Below are 19588 nucleotides of genomic sequence, written 5' to 3'. Positions count from 1 at the left end.
GTTTTTCTAAGTTGCTTGATGCAAGCCTGATGTGTGAATCTGTATGTTCAGTAGCCCTTGTACCCAGACTGGACAGTGTGTTTGGTGCGATGTAGCGGCTAGCCTTTGGAGCCCATTAAATCCAGAGGCTGTTTTTCCTGCTGAGTCTCACTAGGCCGTGACAGGGCCGGAGAGGGCTGCAAGGGGGGAAACAAATAGCCCAACTCATCCTGGCCATAAAGAAGGTTGCACCACAACCCAATAAGGGTCTGACGCTGATGAATGTGACCGGGGACAGGAAGGCGACCCTGGCCGGTCTCCACCAGAAATGAAACCACAGGGATATAAAATAGGTTATTATCGTCACACAGTGACAGCCAGACGGACAGAAGGCCAGAGATGGATGGACGGACAAAGTGACTAAAAAGAAGGTTGAGTAGGAAGAGCGGCAAAGATTAAGGGAGTGATTGCAGCCCAAGGTTAGATGAGCTAGCCTGAAACGTGCTTCCTCCTCCTGGTTGTGAGGTCTCATGTGCTCAGGTGCTTCAGCAACAAGATGTATATTCTGACACTTTAGCAGAGACAGAAGAGCTGCCAGCCTTTATTCTAATATTTCCACTTGATAGATATGAAGCATTGTTTTTATTGCTCAAGCTGTGTTTTTTCTCAAGGTTGTCCTGCATAAAATCGTAAATGACACCATTCAGACGCACGCTTAAGTCCTTTAAGAGGTGCAGTACAGGAATCAAGTATAATCAGGGCTGTATGATGCTGTTATTTATGCAGAATATAAGACTAATTTGATGAGGATTTTCTACAGCTCTCTGAGTTCCTCATTCAATCTGTCCATGAAAAGAATGGAGTAAAAGGTAGAGAAAGTTTAGAAGTCTGATGGGTGCAGACTCACCTGCAGAGGCATGGGCGGGGTGACGGGCGAGGGAAGGCTGCGGGCCGGCGACTGGTTCTGCCGGTGCGGCGGGGACTGCTGAGGTTGTCCAGAGGTGGAGGAGCAGGCCGAGCCCGGGGACGGGACGGAGGTCTGCTGCTGGCTGGGCGGGGTCATGTGATGCTGGGGTGGCAGCTGGTTCTGGGCGTGGGGATGGGTCTGTTGGTGGTGATGGTGTTGCTGATGTTGCTGCTGCTGATGTTGCTGTTGCTGCTGCTGGTGGTGCTGCTGCATCTGTTGGAGCTGCTGCAGGTGTTGGAGCTGGGAGTTCAGTGATGAGGTAGCTGTTGATGAAAGGACAGGAGTTGTTTGATTCCGAGTTGACAGGTGAAGACGTGTTTCAGCTTATAAACATGAAGTGATCATTATCTAAAGAATATGTTTACACCTCAGATAGAAACATGCACACATGGAGGTGTGGGATGCAAAGGCTGAACAGTGAGAGACATGTAAATAGCATAGAGCCACAACAAAGTCCTCCTGGGTTTTTAGCCTGCATGATGGAGTGAATTTAATTTAAGCTCGTTGGAGGACAAAGCTATCAAGCCTGACTGATATAATTGCTCTCTCTGGAGCCAAAAGTCTTCATTGTCAATTGGAGAATGTCAGAATCTTTGGTTTAATGGCTGAAAATCTCATAGGAAAGAGACATCCATCTCCAGCGGAGGACTTCAGAAATAAACCCATTAACTAATTGGATCCAATAATGGAACGCCATTAGAACCTAATTCCTACATTTAAATGCTTATAAATTTTTATGCCGTATAAAAAAAACGGTTAACACTCAGGCTGAGCAAGACTGCAGCCACAGTAGTGTGTGAATACTCCCATGGACTCAGACAGTCCTTTTGAAATACATGGTGCGTGGTGGTTTTCTATGGCAGTCCACTGAAAAACATGTGAAATCAGCATTTGGTGGATTTTCTATCAGTTGACAAACAGATTTGGATTGAATGTCAGATTAAATCCATACTCCAAGGAGTCAACCGTAATACTAAATGTGGAGAATTATGGCGAAAAATCAACATCTGAAAGGCCCCTCACAGCTGCTTAAAAAGAAAAGGGACAAACTGACTTTCAACACAAAACATGCTAACACATAATGACAAGTACTCTAAAGTTTAGTAGATAATGGTCATCAGAGTTTGTGCTGCTGCTTTTGACTCTGTGCTGCTTCACAGCTTTGTACAAAAGAGTTAATACAGCAGATGACCCTCACAGGATTCAATTTCTGTGGATAGAACGATAATCCTGAACATGAACTGTCGGTTGATATTTGACTGGACTGTACCACAGACTGTATAAAAACATGGACGACATGACAGCTCCCTAAAAGTGAAGCCCAAACCCTCTCTATCGCCCCCTGATGACTGGCTGCAGTATAGGTCATAAAGCCCGCCTCCTCCATGTTAACAGATGGGACATGAGTCAAACTATAAAATCAAAATACACATCAAATATATTTTTCTCAAACATGGTTTCTGTCATTATAGTTAGTTCTTATCATGCTGATTTATGCCCAAGTGTTCATTTTTCTGACAAGTTTAGTTTCAATTTGTTATGCTGTAAAAAGGATGATTGACAAATACGGCCCCTGCAGCCGATCTGTTCCTGATTCGCAAAGTGGAGGAGGAACGGCGAGAGGAGACTTAACTTAAACAATCACTACAGTCATTGAAGTTTACATATCTGTGAAGGTCTGCTTCAGACCGACACAAGAAGCTGCTCTGCTGTTAAACACGCCGACGCGCTGGATCCTTGCAGTTTTTTTAAGTTAAGTGTGTGTTTTGGTTAGTGGAAGAGGCTACGGCGGCTCCACCCGCCGATCTCTACTGCGCGGTATCTGGCTTAAAATGATGTCACCAGCGCAAGGTTGCAGCGCCCGTCTCGGGGGGTATATTGGCTTCATTTTTGTACGATGAGAGCAGATGGAGTCCATCTTTATATACAGTCATTGGACTTGACACACTATAAAAAGAAATTGATTCTTCTAAACTAAGGTTAAGATAATTCCCATAATAGAAAGTAAAAAAACTTCTTTGAATAAATTTAAAACCTAATTTCCTTGCAGCCATCAAAGTCAAACTTTGACAAACAAAATCCACCTCAACATTTAGAAATAAAAGTATATTTTTTAAAAGATTAAATTACTCAAAGAAACTACTTTTCTATTTTCTCTTCCATATAACATTGAAAGAAACACAGTCCTTTCATTACAAGAAAGTATGTACAGTCTACTGTTACAATGAGCCGAAACACAAAGGACTGACTAACACACCCTGGTTGAAAAGAGCGTTTGTTATAATCTATTGATAATGCAGCAGAACAATTGTGGACACGAGCGAAGACAAGCTTGTATACATACGGAATCAATGCACTTAAATAATTTACGTATGGTTGCCTCATGAAAGATGAATAAAACATCAGGGCAGACAAGTCTTTGATTAGTGTGGTCACTACCACTCCAGGACGGCCACAGATGAACATTTGATGAAGATCAGATCGCCCTCCTCCTTCCTCCCTCTGCAGCAGCAAAAGAAAAGCCAGCATCTCTCGGCCAGTAAACAGTCCACTTTTACATTTCTTCTACCTCCTGACACATTGACACCTCTCTCAAACCCCCGCCATGAATTATATATCATCTGTGCAAACGGCGAGAGTCCAATTCTCACTTGAAATGTTGGGGCAAGTTGTCTAAGCGAGTGCCGAGCCCCTGACAGGACCCGCTCTCTTCCTTTTGCAACTTCGCGACGACAAAATGTTGAGCCCTATTTAAAGATGGAATAAAAGGGAGCAGAGACGGAGAAAACAAAAGGGGAGTGAAATGAGATTTCTGTCAAAAAATTATCGAAACTCGGCGAAGATCAAAGGCGATCGGAGAATTTCCTCCAGCGCCGACCATTACGCCGAGGAACAAGAGGTACAACAGAAAATATGAGGCAAAAGAAAACAAATACAGAGGGAATATGGAAGAAGCCCCATGTGGCCTTATTATAAGGGCTACACCGCAGGTACTATATTCTTTAACAGCAGTGCTTTATAAATTCTGTCATCTTGTTAAGACTGTCAGGACCACTGACCCTCCCTTCCCCTCTAACGGGGCAACTGGCATTTTGAAGCTCATTCTTTTAACCACAGCTGTCTGATTGCTTTGGTTGAGCACATAATCCAAACGGCTTGTCTCAGCTAATTGTTTGTGCTCCTTCCTCCAGCAGACACAAGGCCGAGGATGAGAGCGGGAGCTTCACTTATGATGGAGAGAGGGCAAAAGGGTGCCGGGATCCTATAGTGCTCATTATATCTCCCACTGTCTCTTTGTTGTGTTTCATATTCACTGGTTCTACAAGCAGCGCTCGCTCCCACTTAGTCATCACGCCGGAGGGGTGTAAGAGCATGGGTCCCACTTTCACTGCTGTCACAACTCGCCTATGTTAATGTTTATAATGAGGACTGAGCCAGATCATAGCGGAGATTCACGCAGCTAAATGACTAGATACGAGCTGAACTGTTGCATTTTGTGCTCCATTTAAACAGTTAACAACGATCATTTGGGAGTGCGAAACACCAGCACTGAGTCGTCTGCGGCCTCCAACCTCAGCGCTTTGAAGAAGTGTCTGCCATCTCTCCCTCAGAGTTTTTTCACTTTAGTGCCACAGAAGAAATCAACTGTTATCTTTGACTGTCCCGGCCCCGGCTTGTGAAGTACTGGAGGACGGAGCGAGACTGATTGTCAGAGGTCGAAAGGCTAGGTCAAAGCCGGCTCATTCGTCAGACAAAATGCTATTTTTGTTTCCTGTGCGGTTGAGGAGTGAAGCGGGGGGGGGGGGAGAAGAAGCAGCCTGCTCTCTCATTACCAGCGCTATCTCAGTAGTCCCTGCCAACCCCCCTATTACGGTACTTTTCTCTCTGAGGCTGATTCCAGCTCGACGCCTTGTTTTCCTCTCAGTGCACAACACCTACATTTACAGCTGTTCCCTATGAGTGTGCTTTGTATCATTTGTGTAGTCGGGCTGAAGCCAAACTTTGTAAAAGTCTGCCACACTGAAGCTCACTGTGAAGAACATGCCGGACATTAAAGGTGACAAAATGTTACAGTAATGTGTGTGTGATTTGCATGTATGAGGATTTTATTTCTAGAGCACGAACGATATATCTGCCTGCCGATATCATCAGACCGATATGGGCCAATAATCGGTCAATTTAAAAAATGATGTAAAACATAAGCTGGGTTTACATGGAGTCTAATATTCCAATTATACTCAGTTTAAAAGCACAAACTGAATAAAAATGCTCCATATAAACACCTCAATAAGAATAAAAAGGCCTAAACGGAAATTAAACTAAACTAAAAATTCAATCGGTTGCAGACGGTGGTTAAAACCTGTTCATAAAGCGATCAAATGAAAAATTGTACATGATTTGACCCGATTACGTCCAGACTGCGTTCTTCTGCACATGCCCTCCGTCTTCACGTAAATGCGTGGTGATTTAAGTTTAACAAGATGGCAGCATCCAAGTTAAACTGGACAACCTCAGAGAGCATATTTTTAATTCAAATATTAAGAGACATAAATATTATTGGACGGCTAGATACAGCTGGTATGTTGACGGCTGTCGTTGACCGCTGACATCTGATATGTTGGTGTCATGCTGTTGCTTGCTTAAAGTAATAATTTCAAAGATTTTCATTTAAATAAATGTCTGTTAAGTCTCTATCTGTCGCGGAATGAGGTAACACAAAGGTGATTGAGCCTGTGGCCCACTGATGAAAGCCTTTGCGTTTGCAGTATTACAGACTGGGTGTCTGTGGCAACTTTTGCAGAAAAAATCACAAGCAGCGCCCAGTTAGTGACGCGTTTTCCATCAGCCAGCAGTGGTTGGTCTGCCAGAGAGGGTAGGCGGAGCTAAGCGGCTGCTTTTCCGCTCTCTGCAAGTGTTGCGAGTAAACAGTAATCTACTATGGCTGAACAAACAAAGAAAAGATCGATGACTACAGAAACAACTTCAAAAATAAGTGGAAATCCAAAGAAAAAGAAACAAACTCGACGCTCAGATGAAGCAAACAGTCTAAAAAGGAAAGCGACCGTCAGCGAGGAAAATCAAGAGCCGTTTACAATAGCCTTTAGCTGTCTGCAGCACATAAAGTACAAAGTTATGTTTATAGAAAGCGGCCTGCAGAGTACCTTGAAACGTCATATCCGTGCACAATCCACATAAAACATGTAAGAATTAAAGCATAAAAACTCACGATAATGGCTTTCAAATCTCTTATCTGTGAATTTTCACCTCTATAATCTGCATCAGTCTCAAAAATCTCCTATTGGTCATCCACTAGCTTTTGTTGCAGGTAAATCTAAAACACTATTCCTGTCATACTGAGTGTTACTACAAAATGTACTGAAAGAAATTTATTCTTTAAATACGTTTAAAGAATCACAGAAACATCTATTGATGCATTTAGGCTGTCTAGAAAGCATATGCGACTTGGTGCTCATCATATTATAGCCCTTTAGAAAAAGCCCAGCCAAGGCCAACATGAAGAATGACAGCAGAGTAAAAGTAATCACTTCTGCACAAAAGCACTGTGACTATCTTTCACTGTATCAAACTGTGTGTCCTTCTCACAGCATTAAATACGGTCAGATGAAGGCGGATGTCTCTTCTAATGCTGAAGTTATTCAAGTTTTGTGGCCATTAAAAAATGAAAAATAGTTCACATTACTTGTAGAATGTTTTGAGTTCAAAAGAAGAAAGGAAATCTAAACAAGTGTGTGCATAAATCCCTTCATCATATGTGTGGGGGCACTGTATGCTTTACATAAAGAGATGGTTATTGCTATTGAAGTAGTGCATCACCTTTTTTACTCAGCTCAGATCCATCATCAAACCGAGAACAGAAACATGTCCTCACCTCAAATCATCGCTAACTGCTTCTGTACAGTTTGAATGTCTTTGGCATCATTTATAAACGCTGTAAATTAACAGCTAATCAGAGGTTGCCAGGAGTTAATGAAATCGTCCGATGTGACCCACCTTGTATTTTTTAGGAACTGCTCTCGTCTAAACACGGCTGTCACTCTCCAACAAGAGAGGTGAGAGGGGACAAACAAGCTCCCCATTACTGCTCTGCCTCACGTTCCACTATGGGAGTCCATAAACCACTGTCTCAATTGCCTTTTCAGTGAGTCACACTGATAATTACTCCACTGGAGGTAAGGAGATTTAGACTCTATGAGATGTGGTAATTACAAAGGTGGTCAAAGGAAGGTCATTTTTACTCGGTGGATTAGATCGGAGCACTTGTACACGGATGGAGTGGATAAAATCACTGTTTCTGCACTCGGCTGTTAACTTTGATCACCCTCGGTCACTTTGTGTCACATTGAAACACTCGGCTGTGTTAAAAAACATTAGTTATCTCCCTTTAGGATCAATTCATATTAACTGGAAACTTTAACCAGTAGGTGCATCCATAAGTTAAATTTTAAAACAGACATGAAAAAAATTCTTCATAAATGAAAAAGTAACCAACATTATTTTGCCTTTTTAGCTTATTAACAGTGATAAAGAAAGGATTTAGATACTTTACTCAAGCTAAAGAAGGAGTACTGTATTGTAAGGGCCTGTGTCCACTAACAGCTAATTTTTTGCGATGGCAGTGCCCATAACCTCAATTTCAGAGCGCTTTTTACCGGCGCTTACTGTTGCTCGGTTACAAAGGTTGTCTGGCAGCACTTCTGCTTCCTTTAGTAGCTTTTATTCAAGGAAATTTTACAATAAAAAACAAAATTGACAGTTGCCACCATTACTTTCGGCTTATATTGCTATTCTATTAGGCACTGTTTCTTTTGCATTGTATGCTTTCACTTATATTTGAGCTGTATTTTTAGAGCAATCTGGCACTATAATTTCCTTCGGGATAAATCAAATTCTATCTTATCATAAAAAGGAATCGTGTTCTGGCATTAGCAGCAGTTATACACCTACAAATTGTACCCTATAAAAAAACAAACAAATTAGCTTCTCCTCCGCCATTGATGTTGACAAAGTTGATATCTGAAGTCCCGCCCCTTCTTGGTTTTAATTGGCCAGTGAGGGGGAAGTGTAACTGACGAGCACGGCGGTGTTGCAAAAGTTAAACTCTTTTCAACTGTGAGCGCTGAGAGCACAGCGACAAAGGGATGCGCTGAGGATGCTGAGCGCTGAAAACTGCATTGGTTTGTATAGAAAATAGGTGCTACCAGCGCATCAACGCCATTAGTGGACACAGGCCCTAAATACAAGAGTTTAAATCCTTTGAAATGCACTTAAAGTATCAAAAACAATAGTACTCATAATGACTGTCAGTGCTATTATATCACTATAAATATTTCAATACATGATTATAATTAGTGATGCATTAACATGTTGCAGTTGGTGCAGGTGGAGCGAGTTCAAATTATTTTTATACTTTTAGATGGTTCATTAAAAAAATGTGCATCATTTGTAAATTGTGTAAAATCTTAATCTGTAAATTACTTAAGTTTGTCAAATAAATGGTGGAGTAAAAAGTCCTATCTCCCACTGAAATGTAATGAAGACATAGAATTAAGTGTTATTTAAACTGTATACTACAGTACAGCACTTGAGTAAATGTATCTGTTTATTGTTTAAACTCTTAATATTGGAAGAAAAACCATGGCACGTTTCGTTGTCACAAAGCAGAGAAACAAAGAAAAATAAACAAATGTTCTCATCACAGGTTTTCTTAACACAACCTGAACACTAATCTGTGTCACATTCCTTTTTACCAGCTGGTCCATACAATCGGTAATGGTGTTAAAGGAATGGAAAATAGATTCCCGCCTTGGCAACGTCTGGAATAAACATGGAGAAAATGAAACGTTAAAGAGACTAGTGAGCTACTGAATAAAAACATTACTCAGAGCCACAGCAGGCAATATCCCTGCTCCAGTCCTGCTGCAGGAGGAACTCAGCCACTACAGACAAAATATAGGCAGTTAAGATTTGAGTGGAGTCGCGGAGCCACAGGATTTTAGAGAGTAAACCACATCGCTTGTAGGGATCCGGAGATAATGCTTTCACTTTGTGATGCAAGGCAATATCAAGCTGTGTTGTAGAATTCTCACTCTGGGGGAAGCATTTCAAAGAATCAAATCCTCTCCATGGAGATGTTACACATACAAGAAAATCCCTGTGTGCTCGATAATGCTGCCCTTTTGTGTGTTGCTAACGCTAAGTTATTGATTTCCAAAGTGTGGTCTAGGGACCTCGTGGGGCCCTGAGGAGAGTTACAGGGGGTCGGAGGGAAAGTAAGAGCCAGTTTTATTTTAGGATTTCCTTCCCGAGAGGAAAAAAATAAGATTATTGTGTTTTATACTGATCTCTGCTTTATGTGCTAACTTGTAAAGAGGGGGCATTTTCTTTAAACCAAAAGCCTACATAAATAATTTCCCGAATTAATTAAACTCTCTCTGCTTTAAGGTTTGTTACTCAGTTTAATTATTGGGTTCTAATGTGTGATTTCAAAAGGACAGCAGGCTCTTGGTCCTGCGCAGCACAAGTCTGATGTTTGCTTCTGTTTTTATGAAAGGCTGAGGCCATGTCTACATGTACACGGCTATTTCTCTGTGTTTTGGCCTTTCGTCCACACACAAATGGCATTTTAGGTCACTGAAAATAGATCTTTTGTAAAACTTTTAGAAACTCTGTTTCCACGGAGACGTGTAGACGGGGTAAACGCCATTTTTGGCTCGTGACGTCAGGCTGTGCGCCGTTATCTCTTTTGTGAGGCGTCACAAATGAGGCGACTTTCCTTGCGAAATGACAGACGTGACAAAAACAGTGATGCTTCTAACCGTGCTAACAGGACTTTTTACATGTTTACACATGTAGTACAGTAACTCGTCCACTATATTGAGCAGCCCGGAAATAGATTTTTTCAGACGTTTGATTGGCTGTGATTTTCTTTTTCTTCTTTGCATGACCGGGTTATATCGCCACCTGTTGGTGTGGCATTCTCATGACAGTGATTCTGTTGTGTTTTAGCTTTTTATTTTGGACAGGGATTTTTTTTTTATAAAGGTAGAGTCGTCGTCTCTCAATCGAAAGGTTGGGGGTTCGATCCCTGACTGCTAGTCAACATGTCAAAGTGTCCTTGGGCAAGATACTGAACCTCAAATTGTTCCCGGTGGCATATCCATCGGGTATGAATGCATCGATCATTAACTCTCAGATGAACGTCGCTAAGTGAAATTGTAACATTATAACATTGTATAACCGTGCTTGTGTGGACGGGGTTTTTATTTAACGAAGGAGGGAAGAACCTCTACCTGTGTTCATGTAGACATGGCCTAAAACTAATCTCCTTAAACCTGGATCTTTCGGACAAAACCCAATTTAATGAAGTCGAGATGAAGCATTTGTTCAACTTTAACCTTTAGATTTATAGAAACCTCAACATAAAGGAAATGATCCTGTTTTCTATGCATTACTTGGAAGTTTTGATGCACTAATTTAACTTTACATTTTACCATGTTGTTCAACACAATAATGATGAAAAAAAAAAACGTAACCTCCGGTGTACATGAAGAGATTTCCCCAATTATAGAGACGCAGGAGTTTCACTCTGATTTCAAATACTACATGGACAGGACACACTGCTGTGGTGCCCAGTAAGGGGTCCCTTGCCTTTGTCCTTCAGAGTCCACAAGGTGCCGGACCCCCTCCCCTTCCTTAAAAAAAGACAGAGGCTATCTGCCAGGCGGGACAGACTGGGTTATTACAGCGTGTTCATGGTCCCATCATGTGTCGTCAGACCAAAGCGGAGGCCGCGAGTAAAAGCCTCATGCAAAATTTATGTTCATGCGGCTGTTTCAGTGGGTGGAAAAATCAATATTGCGGGCCTGATGCACGGAGATGACTGAGTGCTCTCTGACTGACAGTAAAAGCAGAGAGAGATTGAGGGGCTGCATTTACTGCTCCAGAAATGGAGTGGAGTAGAGTTGCTCTAATAGTCGAGTTCACCTTAAATTTGAATTTAATTGTGGATTATTTTGGTAACAACTGGGATATTGAGGGCTTGAAGAAATCATTAGAAGAATAAGCATTGCATTGTGGTTTCTGAGCAGCTAAAGTATTGTATATTATGGGATTATTAAGCCTTCCCTTCCTTTCCAACTTACGCAGATATAAAATGATTGTAGAATAATCAAAAGACACTGTGGGTATGAGGAGGACATCATAGGGCTTTTGTTCTGCGCTGCTTCGCTTACATATGCTTTTGATAGCGCGCCACATACCCACAGTGCATTTGGAAAGGAATGTGAGAAGAGAGCGAAAGAAAGTGAGAAAAAGAAATTCAGTGGGATGAAATAACCCCAAACAATGGGATTTGCTTTCCATTCTTCTGCCTCCATCTTCTGTCTTTAATTATTCCCTTTGGTTGTCTGAGGGAGCGTGTAAGCACTTTCACACAGCACAACATGCCCAGCAGCACAACACTGTCTGCCTTAGTGATGTGGAGACTTCTGAGTGACACTGAGCCTCTTGTGATTATTAATGCTGTTTAATACAACACAGAGGCGCCACTATGATTGAGGGAAAAAACAGATTTCAAAATGCATGCAAAAATGCGCAATGTGAATGGAATTATGTACAACACGAGCACTGCACTTGAGATACATTTTCCCCTCTGCTACATAAACAACATGTACACCATGAAATGCAGGCTAATGTGCTGCAGAACACTGCAAATGTGTGTTTGATAACAACACAGTGCGCTCGATTTTGTACACAGTGTTAAATGGAACCTCAGCTGATCCTGGTGGGATCCTTTGTGCCGGTTTAGTAGTTTCTTCCTGAATCGCATATGAGATATTTGAGAGCCCAGAACGATGTATGATGAATGAAGTAGCATGCTACTTATACGCTTATCGTGCTCACTGACTAGCAACAGGTTCAGCAAAGGGCAGCAGCAGTAAATGAAATTCCGCACCGGGACAATATATCATCAAAAGAAATGTATGCACCCGAAACTTACAAGCCTTTCCCCACATGCGGACAAGGTGGCTGACGGGGCTGGGGGAAGGGGGTGGAGATGGGATAGTAGGGAAGTGGGAGAAAAGGAGGGGAGTGTTTTTTTTTTTTGCTGGATGGGTGAGGTGCAAGCAAGGGGGAAGCAGCAGATTTTGTTGAATCAGTTCTATTTTCATACTGGCTGATCTGTGTCTTTTAACCATTTCACTGCAGCTGGAAAATGAAAAGTACCAGGGCTAATTTCACAGTGAGGGCTCACTGAACAAAACCCCCCACGGTCTGTGGAAAAAGGTGCTAAGTCTACTTTGTCATCGTGAATTACGGCGGTGTAATTCAGGAAACGGGCTCCTGTGTATGAGAGAGAAAAGTAGAAAAATACATCCAGTAGGAAAAGAAAGAAAGCATTTTTTTCCCTCTCTAGCCTGAGATGTACTTAGTGAGGTTTACTTGTGATCTGTGAGTAACAGATATCTCTCTCCAAACACGCCGTCCTGTTCTGATGCCACAGGATCCATCTGTGATGTGTCTGCAGTTAGTCCAGAAATAGCACCCACGGGACTTGCACACTCCTCAGGCCTCCTGCGGGACCTTTTAAGCTGCACTGATACTGATAAAAGCTCCCACAAATCTGGCCCCCAGATACCGTGGCCATTAATTAAGGTAATTAGGCCCTGGTCAGCAATTAGTAACCACAGATAGCTTTTAGCAGCGGCTAAGACGTCCCCGCTGGTGAGGGGTTTGGTTCCATACCATCTGCTGACAAATGTCACCGCGGACTCTTTGGTTTCACACACGGGGAACTGGAGAGGCGTGTTTAAAAATGACCTCTGTGTGATCCAGGCTGGCTCCCAGACTCCCACAGCTTCTCGTCCTCCTCCTCCTCTGCTGCTGCAGGATCACTCCGTTTGTTCTCTCTTTGCTTCTTTTCTTCCTAACATGGAAGAACGAGTTGTATGAAAATCCATACATGCTGCTGCGCACGGGCCGGAGAGGGAACAGGAAACATTCAGTGCACAACGTATCGATCAAAATTAGAACATCTGGTCCGAGTGTAAGGAGTATTGATTAGAGCGTAATGCTACATTGATTTGCTTGTATTATTAAGTCCATGATAGATCTATATTGATGATGCGTTTAAATTATAATGTTATGTACAGTTAGATTAAAAGCGAGCATATATCAAAATGAAGCCTTAGATACACTATTTTAAAGACTATAGATTATTTCTATACAGACATTCCTCTACGCATACTAATGTATGTACAAAATCATGTCAACAACACAACATGAGGAAACAGCCATTAAAATCCTGTTTCTAAAGTACCTGTGAGACACTAACACACAGGAAATCAAGAGCGAAAGCAAAGGCCGCCAGAATAAATGTGCGACACATTTACATAGCAATGTGGCATTTGTACTAATATCAAAATAAACCAGTTGGTGTATTTCATCCCGTGGCAGAGGTGTGTGCTATAAGGTGCTGTAAGCAGAACACACTGATAAAAACAGGCTGAACACACACATTCAACCTCACAGAACAGATCACGCAATAACTCACATTACTGAGGAATGGGAAATAAAGGATGCAGCTGTGCTACTTTACACAATTCCACATTTGAAGCAATCGGTGATAACACCATTTCCATTCCGGTTCAGTCCCATAAAATTACCATTAACATTACAGCTCATGCAGAACACAGATAAATGTAAAATGTCACCCAGTCCTGCCAGGCGGGAATTCCAGTTCCACAAGATTACCATCTCTGTGTGCTCTCTCCCACTGCACCTTGTCTAATATTTCATTTACAACATTTCATAAGTTCATTTTCCCCTCACTGGCCATGTAAATCACAAATCAATTTTCATTTAAAATGCTTGACTACAGATTGTTGCTGAAAGCTTCGGGATGGCGCCTCAGCAGTATGGCAGACCTTTAGCAGGTCTTTCGGAAACAGCGCGGAGGAAAAAAGTGGGATGTAATTTCTACAAAACAACTCCAGGGCCAAGTGGTCAGGGCTTTTACTGGAAGCGTTTTACAAGCGTGCAAATATCATGAAAACAACACGGTGTTATGTATCGTAATTTAGAACGGATTCAGAGCTGCTTCAGAGTTCTGATCGACCGATCTACTGAACGGGAACAAAAGGCCGATTATGCGATAATGAAGAGATGAACTTGATTGATCGTGCATAATTGTTGGGATATCTAATCAATATGTGCAGACATCTACGGCATTTATGAGTGTGCGGAGAATTTTGGAAAAGATTCAGGTTATTTAAAAATACTCTTGTAGTGCTGTCAAAATTGGACGTTCGATAATTCCTACCAAAAAACACACAGGTTCGAACTATTCAAATTTTTACACAATATGTCGTGAGGACATACTGATACAACAAGAGATAAACTGACTTAAACATGCCTTTTAAAAGATCAACATAGGCTCCTACACCTTGCATTATAATCCAAAAAAATAATTACAGAGGAACGGACATTGAGCGCCCTGAGCGAGCTGTGCTGAGACGGGTATATCTATTTAAACATAAACATACCTACACCTGTCTGTTACGCTGGGCGTGAGAATCTCTCTCTCTCCGGCCGGGCTGGGATTTGAATTCTCCTCCATCATTGCCACACGCCACACGGTTGTTGTATTCGCTCGTTTCAACCTGTTTAAAGTTAATTATTAACGTATAAAGTGACGTTGTGATGCATTCAAAGATGGTCCGTAAACAAGAGTGCACGCGAGGACATACGAGAGCTTGCGCGACAGCCGCGGTAGTACTGATTGTTTTCACATTGAAGATTGATTTTAATAATCGAATATCCGTTTTTTATTATAGTTCGGTTATATATTCAAATACAGAATATTTGTTGACAGCATTAATTTAACTAACTTGGTTGACTTAAATTGGTTGATTGGACTAAACTGTGTGCATGTTTCACCTTTAAAAACGTACAATATTATTATTAGGGCTGGGAATCGATTCTCATTTGAATGACCCAATACAGATTAATAAATCCCGAGATTGATCTTTAAAAATACGTGTAAAAACGTGTCTGATCACTTTTCTGAGCGCTCCTAAATGCAGCATGTCTCAGCATCCCGAAAGTGAGGGAGACATGCCTGGACTTGTTTACTGCACCTACTACAGAGACATCAGTGATCGCCGACGGACTCTTTTGTATCGCGCGTGCGTCCGTGAATATGTAAGTTAGTTTGCCTTAATGTTTATGTTCGTCTCTGTTAGCGTCGGCTTTGGGTGCGAGTGTATTTTCGGCATGTTGTTATGCAATTTGCCTTTCCCCATAACTCTTCAGTCTCATGTGGTTTTGTTCTGCTATGCGCTATGAGATCTCGTGGTCAAATCTCGCTTGAAGTTGAAGCCCAGTTCGTTTAATCAAAACCATGGACCATGTGGAAAAAAAAGTTCATAAGCTGTCTAATTCATAAAACTGTTAATATTTTGTTGACAGCTGTGTGTTTGTCATGGTAAATAAAAAGTACATTTTGTAACTTCATTGGAGTCAATTCTTATTGTAAACATTAAAAATTTTGATAATGCACCAAGTTAGAGGTGCACTGATCAGCATTGAATCGGTATCGATACCCAACCCTAATTATTATTACACCAGGCAAAGGCAAACTGTTTCAGCTCAGGAGCAGAGTGAACAGAAGCTGCATTGAACTTCGCGTGTTTCTAATCATTCATGTAATTGGAAGCTAATTTGTAAATGTGTGAACATTCAGACTCCTTATTTGGACACCTCCACCTCCTGTCATTCTACACTTCTACAACATCTATTTAAATAAATGCATTAGACTCCCTGCACACACAGCGCAGACAGACTCGGTGTGTAATGTAGAGAGACCGTCTTGTGTTTGCTTCCCTTAGTGTTTACCAGTGAGGGCAGATGTCAGGGTTTTCTGTGGAGGAGCAGACGCAGCCACATCTGATTAACAATATTATTGTCCGCCTCCACACCAGCATAAAGACCCATCCTCCCCCCTTCTTCTTCTTCTTCTTCTTCTTCTTCTTTCTGTTCTTTCTATTTCAGGCTCTGGCAGCGTGCTGTCCTGTGGCATGGCTGAGCCGGAGTGACACTGCCACCATCCACAGAAACCAAACACAAGTCAAGAGCCAGGAGGTTAAAACAAACAGCACTACTGTTTCTTAGCAGACAGAAGACATAAAATATCTTGGGATACATATATTAAAGAAATCAGTCTGTGTATTCAGATGCACTGTGCATCATTGCTGTTATTTTCGTGCGATAAAATGAATAATGTGTATCCTGAATTCAGAACAAATCTGCAACAAGTGAAACACCAGGGGGGAAATTTACTTACATATCAGCTTCAAAACAGACATCAGAGGAGAAATCATGAGTCTCATGGGAGTGTCTGTGTGTTCATATGTGGATGTACAGTAAACCAGCGAGTGTAAATTTGTGTGTTTGATTCCCACCCTCTCATCGCTCCTCTGTACATTTTGATTGGTGATTTTTTCCCCCCTTTCTTTTCCGTCGCCAAACTGTCACAAAGGCGGTAACCCCGCGCGTTTCCAAGCTGCTTATTGAAGACAAACAATAAACCACTGGCAGATATCAATGGCGGAGATGAGAACCCGGGTGCCATATCTGCTGGGACTGCCTGGCGAAACCTGCCTCTGCCTTGCGCTTCATCTCCGCCAGCACCTCTCACTCTCAATTATTTGGCTGCTGTCACAACAAATCAATCAAATTACCGCTCCAGGACTGTGTGCAGCTGCTCCTATTGCACCGCTAGTTGCATTAGCTTTGAAATGTATGAGGTCTACATTTTATCACTGTTATTTATTTAATGCAGCTCTCTCCCCTGCGAGTCATCCTACAACCACAGCAAAGTTAAATCATTAAAGGACGACGTGGAATACATACTGCTTCAGAACACCTCAAATTAAACAGCGATGAGGGAGAAAGGATGGGCTTGGCCTCTATTGTGTTAAGATGGCAGATGTTGATGTGAGGAAATGTGGGCTGCGAGCACCGGGTCCTTTTTAATGCACTCCTCTGCTACACAAACAATAGCTTATTTCTTTTCTTGTCCCCAAATGATTCCACAAAGACACACGTGAGGAAATAAGAAGCCCGCAATGAGCAACTAGTGCGGCTGTAACAAGCCCAAAAAGGATGCTTGAAATTCTCCAGCTCTGCTAATATAATGGGTAAAGGGACACGGAGGCATTCCCACAGCAGGCAGAGGTTAAGTCAGTGGCCCGGCCCGGTGATCTAACCTCTTAAAGGAGCAGCAGTCAGCTGAGGCAGAAGAGATGCAGTCTGACATGTCTAACTAGTGTGGAAACATTTGGCTCTTCCCCCAGGAGCCCACCCTTTGGTGCTGTAATGAGCAGAGTGATTTCCCTAATTTGTATCGCGCCAACACCGGCAACCTGCGAACGACACCGCAGAGCGTTTTCATCAAAACGGTAGACGTGCCTTTGATTGGCGTTGACACCGGGTCTCATTACTGCAGGTGAGTGGGATGTCGACCTTTATCAGGAAGCTTGAGTGCTGTTTTGTGTTTCCTGCGGACGAGTACAGAGGAACAATGCTCGCACCTCACCATTAGAACTCAGTCCTCTGATGTGATGCGCTGCCTGGCTTTCTGCTGAGAGCAAATAAGATGGGATGTGCTTATTAATATGAAAGAGCTCCAGTAAACTAGCTTCTTGCATTACCTTTGAGTGAGTCATAGAGAAGAGGAGTAGACAGACGAGACTTTGTTCTGCTTCCTCCCATTGGGCATTACATGTACAGTGCTTTGATACAGCTAGTTTTACAAGTATGGTAATCATGCTTTGCTTGTTATAAAATCAGGTGAAATCTAAACCTATTAAAAATGCAGCAGAAAGTTAGCACCACATCTAACAATAAAAAGCCGCACACGCTTTGTACATACTTATATATAAAAATCATGTATGATTTTTTCATTCTTACGAGCCGTCATATTTACAGACCTCTAGCATGACCCAACCTACTTTCTGCCTCTGTGAAGTCAGCTAGAATTGTGTGCACTCTGTCACAAAAGATAACTTTCTCCCTTGTTTAGTTTCATTGGGAATTTGTTTTTACTGCATGTTCGCAGGCATAAATCATTCTGACAAATAACCAGTTACACTGGTGCTTGTGTTTACTGAGTCTGCCACAAGATGCTGCTCAGTTTTATTTAAGCAACCGCTCCAACTTTGTAGCACAACCCCATTACAGTGATAGTTATTCATCACAGTCTGAGAGCTGCCCTCCTAAAGCTCACAGCAGCATTCATTCTCACAGCGCGAGCTTTGATTAGCGTGATCAAAACATATGATCAAAGATTCTGTTGTTGCTGTTTGTTCTCATTTTGTCTTTCATTCAATTTCCCTCATTAAGATGCAACAGCAACGTAGACTAAAACAACAAATTTTGATCTCATATATCTAACTGAACAGTGCATTCACACTAACACTAGGACTCTGAGACAAGACTACAAGCAGACTACAAGCATGCCAGCTTTCATGTAAAGAACACAATTCCTCCATCCTCAGCAGCTCATTCCCCAAGACAAACAGCCTTATTAGTTGGTCATTAGCCGCCTCATTACATTTAAATACAGCCATTGGCTGGGCTCCTCCTGGAGTCTCATTACAGTGCCTCACAGTTGTCTTGTGTCTGATCTGACGCTAATTAGCTAGCAGCGTGAGCGCTGTAAAACACACTCGCTCCTGAGGTCGTGAAATGAGCTGACTGCTCCCCGGCGACAGCGCGGCGCTGTATTATATCTGTGATTAATCAGGCCTGGAGACCCGCAGGGGCTGGGAGGGGGCGCGAGGGGGGACGCGGGGGTAGAGGCTAGAGCTGCACTTGTCTGACAGAGGTGCTGTGCCAGCAGGCCTCATTCAACGGAGCTGTGATGAACTCAGACAGGGGAGAGTGGAGGAGCGTCGCGTGGCCAGAGGGGCCCGGACACAGTCAAGACATTTAGCTTCACTCGTGACTTGTGTCACTTTCTCTCCACGGAGGTCCCTTCAATGCATCCCCTTCAGATAAGAGGACGTGCGAACAGGCAGTCTGTCAGTCCGCACACTTAAAAAAAGATCTGCCACAGAGGCATTTCTCCAAAACAGTATTTTTTTCGGCTCTCTCATGGATGGGGAATTTTATCAGGGCATTGGACTGCAGACTGTTGGTTTGTTTAGCAGTGGACAATAAGGCTGACTGAGAGGTGTTTGTTCTGGCATTCTGACACCCTGACAATGTGTTCGTTGATCAGTTCATTGGATCACTCAGGCCTCTGGGTTGTTCCTCACGTACCGGGAGGAAGATCTGTTGAAGTGTGAGTCAGTAGGGCCTGCTGGGCCCATTATCGTCCACTACTGATGGATACATTGAAGGGCTGACTGGATAGATGCGGGTTTATTAAAAGCTCTGCCCACAGCGATGGCTGCTGTTATTTATGCATGTTTGTGTCCATTAGGCTTCTACCTCCACATTTCCTCACTCAGGGCATCTGTCCATCCATTTCCCCACGCGAACGGAGCCTTCCCTGCACTTTGTGCTGCACTGGCATTATTGTAATCTCCATCCGAAAAACACACTGCTTTACATGTA

General features: G+C 42.6%; 1 protein-coding gene across 1 annotated transcript in view; it reads right to left on the bottom strand.

The window, feature by feature from the left end:
• Positions 1-19588, bottom strand: part of pou6f2 (POU class 6 homeobox 2) — a 70758-nt gene that overhangs the window by 29849 nt on the left and 21321 nt on the right. The window contains exon 4 of the mRNA XM_069667788.1: positions 887-1209. Within this exon, the coding sequence (XP_069523889.1) occupies positions 887-1209 (323 nt within the window). The remainder of the gene's footprint in view (positions 1-886; positions 1210-19588) is intronic.

Source organism: Semicossyphus pulcher, unplaced genomic scaffold (assembly GCF_022749685.1).
Source record: "Semicossyphus pulcher isolate SPU_LCO1_2020_fin unplaced genomic scaffold, fSemPul1.0.p SCAF_18, whole genome shotgun sequence".
Classification (NCBI taxonomy): Eukaryota; Metazoa; Chordata; class Actinopteri; order Labriformes; family Labridae; genus Semicossyphus; species Semicossyphus pulcher.
The sequence above is the reverse complement of the archived record's forward strand: the minus strand, read 5'-3'. Positions and strand labels throughout refer to the sequence as shown.